The following is a 12,558-nucleotide window of genomic DNA, read 5'->3' on the forward strand; positions in this document are numbered from 1 at the left end:
AGATAAGAAATAATTACATTTAACATCTCCTTCATTGACAAATATCTTACACAGAGATCTCTTTCATAAAAAAAAAAAAATATCTTTTAAAATCTTTGACAATTTCTTTTTGGATTTCAAATTAAAATAAAAAAACAATTACTTTATTAATAGAGAAATAATAAATAAAAATATTATTAATAATAAAAAAACTTTGCATACATTTTGGAAACCAGAACAAAAATATCCCCCCCCCCCCCCCCATTTATTAATCTTCCATGTGACTTTTTCACTTATGTACGCAGTGACTTCATTAGTGGTGATCAAAGTTTTGTATCCCTTTCCCTTGACCAGCACTTTTTTTTTTTTTTTAAATATATTTGTAGAAAAAAAGAAAAGGAATGAGCCGTTTAAATCAATTTAATGTAAAATGTATTTTTTTTTTTTAAGGAATGATTGATGAGGATTATTTTCCATTTCACTATTCAAATAAATCATAAATCTTGCAATTTTCACACTGGCCACTGGGCCAAATACTAGATACATTTTCTGTTATTTTCAACAGTCACATAAATGTAGGGAGCTGAGCTATAGAGTGGCACTGACCTTACTGACTTCTGTAGAAGTAACATCTATTGTGAGTGGTGGATCCTGTGTTATCTACTGTATAGAGAGGTGTTATCAGTCATTGTACAGGAGGAGGAGGTGAGCTGTGACATCTCCTATTGTGAGTGGTGGATGATCCTGTGTTATCTACTGTATAGAGAGGTGTTATCAGTCATTGTACAGGAGGAGGAGGTGAGCTGTGACATCCACTATTGTGAGTGGTGGATGATCCTGTGTTATCTACTGTATAGAGAGGTGTTATCAGTAATTGTACAGGAGGAGGAGGTGAGCTGTGACATCTCCTATTGTGAGTGGTGGATGATCCTGTGTTCTCTACTGTATATAGAGGGGTTATCAGTCATTGTACAGGAGGAGGTGAGCTGTGACATCACCTATTGTGAATGGTGGATCCTGTGTTATCTACTGTATACAGAGGTGAGGGGAGGAGGTGAGCTGTGATATCACCTATTGTGAATGGTGCATCCTATGTATATAGAAGTATTATCACCAATAGTACAGGAGGAGGTGAGCTGCGACATCAGCTATTGTGATGGTCGATCTTGTGATCTGTACTGTATATAGAGGTGATATCAGTCATTGTAATCCTGTCTGTGATGCTAATAACGCTGCTGAAAAGTCATTTGTAAAAAAAAAAAAAAAAAAAAAAAAAAAGAAGCAAAGTTTAGGTTTAGAGGTCAGTATGAAAATTGCAAAACTTCTTATTCCCCACCCCCTTAATATAAAGATCATGATAATGGAAACTAAAAATGACATAAGAAAAAAAACAAACATTTTAAATAAAATTCTGATTCAATCTGCGGATGACCCCTTCCCTTTAATGTAACAATGACAATCAATGCCGGGGCGTCTGGTGTCTGGCCGTCCCAGTGGCTGGGATTTATATTCCGTGGCCCCGTGCATCGTGCACTGGCCCCGTCTGAGAGTCACTTTGCCAGCCTCATTGATTGGTTTCACCTCCCGCTCCGCAGCGCACACTGTCTGCAGCGCTCCGCTCATTACAAAAGGAGAGGCTCTAATTCATGTTAATAACACTTCACAGGTCGCTAGCACTTCTCCATCTTTTTCTTCTGTTTGTCTTGCGTTTACGGGTCACTTTGGCGCCGAGTGAAGAGCTCCTCCGAGGTAACGTGGAGTACACAGATCAATAGAACGCTGCGCTCCTCTAACCGACCGCGTGAACCGTGAGATCTTCACAGGCCCCGGTCCTGCGCTCGGGGGATAAGACGACGGCTCTCCCTCATCCAGCCAAATGTGAGACACAAAATAAAAGCCATAAGAAAAATCCAAGTCCTGGGAGAAGCACATGGACGCATCCTTCTCTCCAAACTACTTTTGCCTTGATAACATTTTTTATTTTATTTTATTTTTTTTAGTCTCCACAAATTCCAAAAATAAAAACAGTCTATATTTTAGTGTTTGGCCACAGAGCACAAAATAGTCATTGATTAGAATGGACTTCCAAAGAATTCACATTTAGAAGGGCTTCATCTAAAATCGGAACCCTAAGGGGTCTTTCAGACATCCGTGATCATCGGTCCGATCTCGAATCGCAATGCACGGACTGGCTGTGCATATTCCAAACCCGGTGTTATCAGTCATTATACAGGAGGGGGAGGAGGTGAGCTATGACATCATCTATTATGAATGGTGGATCCTGTGTTATCTACTGTATATAGGGGTGTTATCAGACATTGATCTCAAGGGAGGAGGTGGTGAGCTGTAACATCACCTATTGTAGATGGTGGATCCTGTGTTATCTACTGTATATAGAGGTATCAGTCATTGTACAGGAGGAGGAGGTGAGCTATGACATCCCCTATTGTGAATAGTGGATCCTGTGTTATCGACTGTATATAGAGGGGTTATCAGTCATTGTACAGGAGGGGGAGGAGGTGAGCTGTGACATCACTTATTGTGAATGGTGGATCCCGTGTTATCTACTGTATATAGAGGTGTTATCAGTCATTGTACAGGAGGAGGAGGTGAGCTGTGCCATCACCTATTGTGAATGGTGGATCCTGTGTTATCTACTGTATATAGAGGTATCAGTCATTGTGCAGAAGGAGGAGGTGGTGAGCTTATTGACAAGGAAAGTGGTAATGCCCAGTTACCTAGTTCATATATTTCTAGGAGTAATGGACCCAAAGAATAAATCAAATTTTTAAAAAGGGAATACTAATTAAAACTGGCTTGACACGACCACTTTAAAGTAAAAAAACGCAGTTGAGTAATGTATTTTCTCTTTTGTGGCGCATACCCTTGTACATTGCTTATTACAGAGAAAGGAATGTTGTAAGATGGCGTTCAGCCGAAACAAGCTTTGGCTGATCTTTCGGATGCCCATCATCTCGGCCGTCTCTCCCATACAGAGGAACAATCCTTCAGCTGAACGCTCCTATGTCCTCTATGAGAAAGCCGCAGACAGACATCTTTGCCGGTGGCTTACTTTCTGTGAACAATGTGATGGTCAGTCCGAAATCGGGCATCTTTCAATACACACTTGACGGTCGGCCGAACCAGGCGATATCGGATGGAGACACTAAACCTTTTGCTCATTAAAACTGCTAACTTTAATTTTTATACCAACTTTTTATAGAATTTTCCATGGTGGTTTATAAGATGCAATTGGCAAAAGATGTAAAAAAAAAAAAAAAAATGTAACCCGAAGATGTAGGATCACAGACGGCTTCAGTTAGGTTCAATGGGAAACGCGTTTAAAGCACCGACCAAATTTTCCGTCAAGTCCTTGACCCCAAAAAAACTCACCGCAACGTCAACACCATGAACAGAAAATCAGAAGTTGCTTCGTTCTGACATAATTGAAGTCCATCATGCATTTCTGCTTTCTCACATATTCAGGGAAGTTAACCCTTTTTGGAGTTTCAGAAAGTTAAAATTCAAGTCGTGAACAAAAAAAAAAACAAAAAACACAAAACCCCACAATGCTGCAATTCCTCGCCCGTAAACACATTGGTCATGCCTCAGGAGTTAATGATCTCCAGTTCTGACCTGTGGACATTGGCCCGGTAATATATGTGCCGGGCGTAATTGCCTAATTAGAGAAAATTAGGCCGGACACTTTTTTTTTCTCCTTTTGATTAATGTGTTATATGAAATGTCAGCCTTAGTTAGTGGTCACCGAGCAGCTGTGCGGGTGATCGGCAATGTGATTCGCCTATTACATTTCTATAGGGTGAAGGAGAAGATGGCGACCTCCAGATAGAGGTCCCCTGGAATGTTTTTTTTTTTTCTTTTTTAGGAATTTCATGGCAAGACAAGATAAAGTTCTCGAAAATCGCTGATTTTCGATTCATTCTTAATATGATCACTGGAGATAGTCGAGAATTGGTCTTCGACACTCCGATAACGTAGCAGAAGTGGACAAGATCCACCTCCGCTCTATTTACACGGGCTCATCGGGGTCTTGGACCCCAACAGATAAAGGGGTAGTCAAAGTTACCTATTAGAGATGACCTTTATCAAACTTTCTCAATACTTTTTTGTTATTATAGAGGTCCTTAAAGGGATTGTCCAAGGGAAAAAAAAAACAAAAAACTAAATCGTAAATTCCAAAAGTCGTCTGACGTTCCAACTCCATTCCATGTCTTCTTTTCCAGCTTTGTTCCAACAAGAGAACTTCCTTTCCCCGTTGATTCTGTAGACTCCAAGCTAGCCTCCATTTCTCTTTAAAATCGGTCACAATCAAGAAGGGGGCTGCATTGGATATTGAACTGACCAAGAAAACCAGCCCCCTTCACACACATACTCAAAAATAAACCAAAACCTGGCTAGACAATAGGTCCACGTTGGCCTACCGAGGAAGGCACCAGACATGTCACATATCTTGTCTTAGGATACAGACAGATGGAAGATTAGGATCATGGGAGACAATTTTTTTTTTTGTAATCCGGAGGGGAAGAGCGTTTAGAGTTCTTTACTTCATAGACGGGATTAGTTTGTCTTGACTCAAGATTTTCTCCCGCTGAATGACACAGTTTTATGTCGGGGCTTGTCCGATAAGCTGACTATTGATGGGCCGGGATGAGGGTAACACGTGCGTAGACCCTTTCAAGAGCTTTTACCTGTCACGCACTCGGCCTGTAAAGAACATAAAGCCTTGTAGTGCCGATTGCCTTTTTAACGGTCTTTTATGAGCAATTAGCAGGACAGTGTTTTGGCCTTAACCTGTCATCGTCGGCAACTCAAAACAACCTCGAAATATTTCAGCAGCTACTGAGAAGTACCTGGTCTCCAGGGGGATGTTGCTGTTGAGAAGCCAGTTGTCTTGACCATGGATAGCCTCCTGGGCACTGCCCGGTGGCTCGCCTGATAGTGAGTGATCCGTGGGAGCGGGGCTAGGGTTACTACGTGGGGTGAAATTGCCCCTGTTCAGGGAGTTGATGGAAGCTGCATGGTGGGGGTTTGTCGGGTGAGACAACGGGAGAGGAGGTGTTCTCAGCCTCAAATGGTTCTGCAGACCCAGCGACTGATCTGGAAAACAAAAAATTGGCAAAATGTTAGTAATCAGAAAATTACAGGTGCACAAAAGAATAAGGATTTACGCAATTTACCACTGTCAGAAAATGGCTTAATATTTGTGATTCCTGGCTGTTACTATATAAAGGAAAACTCCAGGTTTGTAGAAAAATCATGACATGCGTTGGCCCTGTAAATATAGATAAATACTGCTCCTATGTACAAGAATACAACTACTATAATACTGCCCCCTACGCTCAAGAATATAACTACTATAATACTGCCCCCTACGCTCAAGAATATAACTACTATAATATTGCCCCTACGTACAAGAATATAACTACTAATATACTTGTACATAGGAGCAGTATTAAACTACTATAATAGTGCCCCTATGTACAAGAATACAACTACTATAATACTGCCCCCTATGTACAAGAATATAACTACTATAATACTGCCCCCTATGTACAAGAATATAACTACTATAATACTGCTCCCTATGTACAAGAATATAACTACTATAATACTGCTCCTATGTACAAGAATATAGCTACTATAATACTGCCCCTATGTACAAGAATATAACTACTATAATACTGCCCCCCATGTACAAGAATATAACTACTATAATACTGCCCCCTATGTACAAGAATATAACTACTATAATACTGCCCCCTATGTACAAGAATATAACTACTATAATACTGCTCCCTATGTACAAGAATATAACTACTATAATACTGCCCCCTATGTACAAGAATATAACTACTATAATACTGCCCCCTATGTACAAGTATATAACTACTATAATACTGCCCCCTATGTACAAGTATATAACTACTATAATACTGCCCCCTATGTACAAGAATATAACTACTATAATACTGCTGCTATGTACAAGAATATAACTACTATAATACTGCCCCCTATGTACAAGAATATTGTAAGGCTTGTGTTGAGTTTGCCAAAAGACATGTAGGAGACTCCAGAAATGTATGGGGAATGGAGAGACCAAAATTTTACTTTGGTCGCCAAGGTAAACGCCATGTCTGGGGCCAAACCAACACAGCTCATCACCCCAAGAACACCATCCTCACATCAAAATATGGTGGTGGCAGCATCATGCTGTGGGAATGTTTTCAGCAAGAGGGACAGGGAAAGTGGTAATAGTTGAAGGGAAGATGGATGGTGCAAAATAAAGGGATATTTTTGAGCAAAACATGTTTCAGTCTGTCAGCGATTTTAGACTGGGATTGAGGTTCATTTTCCAGCAGGACAACGACCTAAAGCATACTGCTAAAGCAATACTCGAGTGGTTTACGGGGAAATGTGTAAATGTTTTGGCGTGGCCTAGTCGCAGCCCAAACTTTAGTCCAATTGAGAATCTGTGGTCAGACTTGAAGATTGCGGTTCACCAAAAGAAACCATCTAAGGTCACCTTCACACGTCCTAGTGTTTCTGGTACTGAAAAAAAAAACCAAATAAACAGTACTGGTGAGATCCGTGGTCCGTGTTCTGTGTGCACGTATGTGACATACGTGTGTCCTTGTACTGTCAGTTTGACACGCTTTCCATGTGTAGATTTCTGTACTTGTATATATTGAATAAAGAAACAAAAAAACTGACGTGGGTTCCCCCTTATTTTTATTAACAAGCTGAGGGAAAGCAGACAGCTGGGGACTGGTGTTATTATTCTGGGAAGGAGCCAATATCCATAAAGGTTCAAAGCCTATTAACAGCTCACAGCTGTCTGCGTAGCCAATACTGGTTATTGAAAAAGAGGGAGCCAAAAACCATGACGCGAGTTTTGTGATGAGTAAGTAATGTGATACATATCAGTAATGTGACTGCTCAACGAGGCAGCTGGAACAAAATGAAAGTAGCATGAGAACCCGGCTACAGTAATGAGCGGTGACGTAATTAAGTGTCACTGCAGATCCCAGGCGGTGGTTCTCACGGTAACCTCTGTGTGAGCCGGCCTGTGAACTGTGATATACTTACTGATGTAAGCGTTTTTCACTGCAGCTGGGTTTTTGGTTCCCGTTTTTAATAACCAGTAAAGGCTAAGCAGACAGCTGTGAGCTATTTTTAATAGGCTGGGAACCTTTATAGATATTGTTCCCTTCCCAGAATAACAACATCAGCCCCCAGCTGTCGGTTATCACTCAGCTGGTTAACAAAAATAAGGGGGACCCCACGCTATTTTTTTAATTTAATTCATTTACTTATTTAATGCCCTGACTACAACTATCATCAGCTCCGCCTGGTCTCGCTGATCGCAGCGAGACCAAGTGGGGATGAGGATAGTTGTAGTCAGCAATCGGCGGCTGAGAAAAGCGCTAATTGTACCGCTTTCCCCAGACATTGGAGAATTTAATTGTTTTGTGTCATGCAGATGTCACATGGATATCATCCGTGTGTCATCACTGTATGCTGGAAAAAAAAAAAAAAATAGACCACATATTGATATAAAAAACGGATGTGTGAAGGGGGCCTAACTTGGAGCAGTTTTGCCTTGAGGAATGGGCAAAACTCCCAGTGGTAAGATGTGGAAAGCTCATAGAGACTTATTTAATGCGACTTGCAGCTGTAATTGCCGCTAAAGGGGGCAAACAGTTTTGCATACTGAAGTTTTCGTATTTGTTGTTTTCTTCACAATAAAAAAAAAAAAAAAAAAAAAAAAAAAAAAAATGTCCACAGTTGTAGGACTGTGATGCAAACCCTCAATAAAAAAAAACAAAAAACTGAAATTCCATGGTGTGAGGTAGCCAAAGGGGGTGAATACTTTCGTAAAACAGTATAGATGAATGTAAACAAGGCAACTTCTACGAGATGCTATATGGCGGTATGATAGGAGTTGTATCTATACACTCTCTTTGGAGTAATTTTCATTGTGATTACTGAGCATGGGGAGAGAGAAGTGGATTTCAGCACTGTCAGGGTTAACGCCCCCATTTACACTACTTTGTGTGTGGTCGTGTCAGGGCGCGACGACCATAAACGCATTATTGTCTCATAATAACTCACTTTTCCTTCAGTAATTAAGGGATAAATACAATTAATGAGGATTAGTCCTCCTCCCGGTTTATGAGGAATATGATGGCGCTATATAAGCGAGTAAAATAAACACATAAATGAGAGGACGCCAAAAGAAAAAACAGTTTGGGGAACCTCAAAAGGTTCCATAACCCCAATGTTCTCTGCTGCGTGTTTTGGGCATATACCATCGGCCTTTCACATTTCTGCCGCTTTCCCTTGGCAACAGACCTCACTGTCGACAGGAGTGAGGACCAGCTAGAATTCCATAGCCCATGGACCTGGGTGGAGACCAGAGAGATCACAATATATCACAACCCCAAGACGCCATTTTTTCCCCTGTTATAATGGCTGTCACAGTCAGACGGCCCGTACAGATAAAGTGTAGCTTCAGGGCCTTCTCACAAATGGGCAATTATCGGACGGATTACCGGGGTCTCGAACCCCCCTAGGCACGAACATCAGAACTGGGGCCTTGAGCAACCATCTGACAGCCTGCTCTGAAGTATCACAGATGTCACCTTTAGACGCTGACCATCGAAAGTGCTTCTCATTGGCTTTTCTTAAAAAGGGACATATAGTTATCAGATATTTCTGGCCAAGCACAAGGCCTCCATCAACCAACCGGTTCTACCAAAACCTCACATCTCAGTGAAAAAGGGTTGGCTCAGACACATTTTTATAGTCAAAGCACACACAAAAATAAAAAAAATCCAAATTTACCAAAATTTTCTAAGTGCGTAAATGGACAACTGAAGCCAAATTTTGACCCTTGGTATTCAATGGTGGCCTTACTAAAGCAAGTTCCTGCACAACCTTACCAATAGGGGGCATCTGAATTTATGCCTGCTAGTTGGGCCAGTCATTTTTTACCAGCCCCTTGTTTGGGAATAATAAGTATCTACGGAATCAGAAGGTGACCAGATATCAAGAATATCCTAAAGGCAAAATTTTGGGATGTCCATCTGACCACATCTTGATTGTGGGCCACGACTTCAGTTGGTGAATTCCATCAAATCATCAGCTAATGCCTGTGGGTGAAGGCCGCGTCCTCCAAACAGAAGGCCGCGTCCTCCAAACAGAAGGGAACATTCTACTATTTCCTGAGAAGATAAGCGACCGCTCAACGCCACTTATGTGGATGACCATAGAAAATTAACCAAGCCTGAAGTCAACACACCATTTAAGTCAATATTTAAAGATGACCCATCATTAGGTCAAAATTGACCAGTTTTTGCCTTTATGTTATTCCCACAGCTCCCTTTAGTATTGGGATTATTTTTTTATTTTTTTTTTTTAACATTTTCCATACGGTTCCAAAGATATGGGCCATTTTATTTATGGTCTTCACTAAAGGGGCGTGGCTCATAGGGTAATTATGTAAAACTGCCATAAGGCACGCCCCTGAGGATCCTGAGAGTCCCAATCTGTGCTGAAGACCATAAAAGATCTTAATTAAAAAAAAAGGCCAATATCTCCGGAACCCTAGCGGATTTAAAACAAAGAAAGAACAAAAAATAAATAAAAACTGAATACTCAGGAGGAATAGCAGGAATTAAATGAGCGCAAAACCTGGCTACTCTTAAACTGGTGACTGGTCCTCATCAAAAAGAGAAAAAAAATGTCTAACTTTTTTTTTTTTTTTAAAGCGTCATATCTGTGCATAGTTTTTATCTAGAATTGCGCTTAAGTGAGAGGGGCTTACATGCAGTACCTCACACAACCTGTCGACAGAGGGGGCGCCGTTTCTAGAAAAAAATCAGTCCGGTTTTGTTTTTTATCCCAGCAACAAAAGCTTTTCATTACTCATAACCATCAGAAAGGGTAATGACTTTTTCTGACTAGTTTGGAACCATCTATAACAGGGTATAAGCACAACCAGGGGTCAGACAGAAAAAAAAACAAAACACTAAAATACATGGCAAAACATCCCGTGTTCCCAAGCTACGGAATCAGACACTGTCTGTGGTACTGCTGCGTTCAGCTGGAGTCACATTATGAAGCCCGCAGCCTCTGAGCGCACCTGTCATTTCAACTCTCCTTTTGCTCACAGGAGCCGCTTCCTTACTCACCGCGGGCAGAATTTTTGTACAGCTCCTGTCGGCTCGTTATTTTATAGATAATCTTCTGGACAAGATCCCTTCCGCTACTACTTGTGGAGCAGTTTTTTTTTTTGTTTTTTTTTTATATAAACTTTAAACTCAGCTTTCCCAGACTCCTGAATGGTTGTATAAAAGGGATATTTCCTGACCAAGTAATTTTTGCCATAGCCCTCTCCAGATCAGAAAGTTAGAAGATGCAAAAACATATTTTCCCATCTATTAAATTGAATAGCAAACCCACCTTTTCATGCAGGGGTACACACCCCTCCCTCAGTTTGAGGAGAATTTTTTTTATTTATACTTGAAATGCTAAAAAAACACAACTCTGTTTTCTATAGCCTCTAGATTGCACTCTTTATTCCTGACTGCAGAATGAGTTAACTGAGAATCCGTCAGTGAGCTCCTTCTCAGGGGGAGTCTATAACTGTCACCTTCCTTCTTGTGAGCTCCTCTCAGCTGATTCATGAACACACCAAAGTTCAGGTGAACTCTGACGTGGTCTGAGAAGAGCACAAAAAAAAAAAAAAAAAACAGATACAAAAGCCATCATCAGAACTAGTTCACTGATGGATTCTCAGTGAACTCGTTCTTCAGGAAAAAAAAAAAAATAGCCTGTAAAACTCAACAGGGTAAGACATTTAATGACACGATTCAGGCTCCTGAATGACAGTGCTGTCCAATTAGTCCTTTGCATAGTATAGAATCCATAAATAAGGCTACTTAAATAGGGAACATTGCTAAATAGAGGAATTCACACAATCAATGGTGACAATATTTTTTTTCAGCACCCAACTTTCTCAGCATCCCAAATGGCAGATCAGTGTAAGGATCTGTCAGGTGCTGTAGATTTACCTGCCATTATCTAGATTTTAGGGCATTACAAGGAAAAGCGATGCATTAGTATACCAATGGTGGAACTGCCAAACTTTCCCAGACCCCTGAATGGCATATCTGTCTCGTTACATATATCCCTGTGTACATTTCTGCAGTTATACATATGTGAACCCAAATATAACAATGTTACCATAAATGGGAAATTGATCTTCAATGCTCTAAGCAATGTATGCTGGCCATATTTGTCATCACCCAGCTTTCCTCGGCACCCAAGTGGGCAATCAGTTCGATATCTGTTTAGTTCTGTGTGTATACCTGCCCCATATTTCATTTAAGGGCATTAGGAGAAAAAGTAGATGCATTAGTTTAAAATAAAAAAAGATGAGCGATATATAATCTTATGTGTGACCCTACTTTCCCAGGGTCCTGAATGGCCCAATATATCTAGCTTTCTGTTTATTTCTACATTCGTCCCTGACCAAAATCAACATTTTAGGGTTTTACAAGGACAAATAGATGCTCATATTTGTAGTAGATCCATAGTGGATATTATCAAAATTCACCCAGCTCCCGAATGGCAAAACTATTTATTATTTCTGTAGGTTATAAACTCAGTTTAGTGCTTTACAAGGAAAAATTAGATGCTCACATTCCTATTAAATCTATAGCGGCTATATTATTAATCATCCACCTTTCCCAGGCCCCTGAATGGCCAATGTAAAGTTTTCTCTTTATTTTTGCATTTGTCCCTGACCATATCAACATTTTAAGACTTTACAAGGAAATATAGATGGTCATATTTGTAGGAGATCCAGAATGGTTATATGAAGAGTTACCCAGCTTTCCTAAGCTCCTGAATGGCAAAACTATTTAGTTATTTCTTCAGTTCTGCAGGCATGCAGGACATAAACTTGGTTTAGGGCATTACAAAGAAAATTTCATGTTCACAATTTTACTAAATGTATAGTGGCTATTTTAGTAAGTCACCCAGCTTTCCCATGCTCCTGAATGGCAAAACTATTTAGTAATTTTATTCGTTCTGCAGGCATCCACACCATAACCTCAATTTCGGGCATTCCCAGGAAAACGCAATGCCCCAAAACAAATCCGGTGGTTGCTGTCAAGCTTTCCCAGGCCCCTGATAGGCAAATAGTACAACGTATGCTGCGGCATGTACCAACGAGGTACTGATTATAACTAGACACATATCTGGTGGCAGAGTGGTCTGCGTCATTACCTCCATATTGTGGCAGGGGTGCAGGAAAATTACTAAAAACATTCACCCAGCTTTCCCTCCCCAAAAAAATAACACTTTTTATATTTGTAGGTGATTATTTTTCGGACATGACGAGGGAGGTAAGGGAAGAGTTAATGAATTGTGGGAGCAAATGAGAAATCAGAAGAAAATCCTAAGAGATAAAAGGAAATTGAAAAGGGGGAAAAAAAAAAGAAAAAGGCAATTGGATGTGTGAAAATCTGCTTATAGGATTAATTCAGGAAA

General features: G+C 40.4%; 1 protein-coding gene across 6 annotated transcripts in view; it reads right to left on the minus strand.

Moving 5' to 3' along the window:
• Positions 1–12,558, minus strand: part of LOC141084475 (teneurin-4-like) — a 1,565,389-nt gene that overhangs the window by 115,378 nt on the left and 1,437,453 nt on the right. For all 6 annotated transcript variants that reach the window (XM_073569175.1, XM_073569176.1, XM_073569174.1 and 3 more), the window contains one exon: positions 4,851–5,097. In XM_073569175.1, coding sequence (XP_073425276.1) covers positions 4,851–5,097 — 247 coding nt within the window. The remainder of the gene's footprint in view (positions 1–4,850; positions 5,098–12,558) is intronic.

This window comes from Dendrobates tinctorius, unplaced genomic scaffold (genome assembly GCF_039654945.1).
Source record: "Dendrobates tinctorius isolate UK_male_01 unplaced genomic scaffold, ASM3965494v1 ptg000023l, whole genome shotgun sequence".
Classification (NCBI taxonomy): Eukaryota; Metazoa; Chordata; class Amphibia; order Anura; family Dendrobatidae; genus Dendrobates; species Dendrobates tinctorius.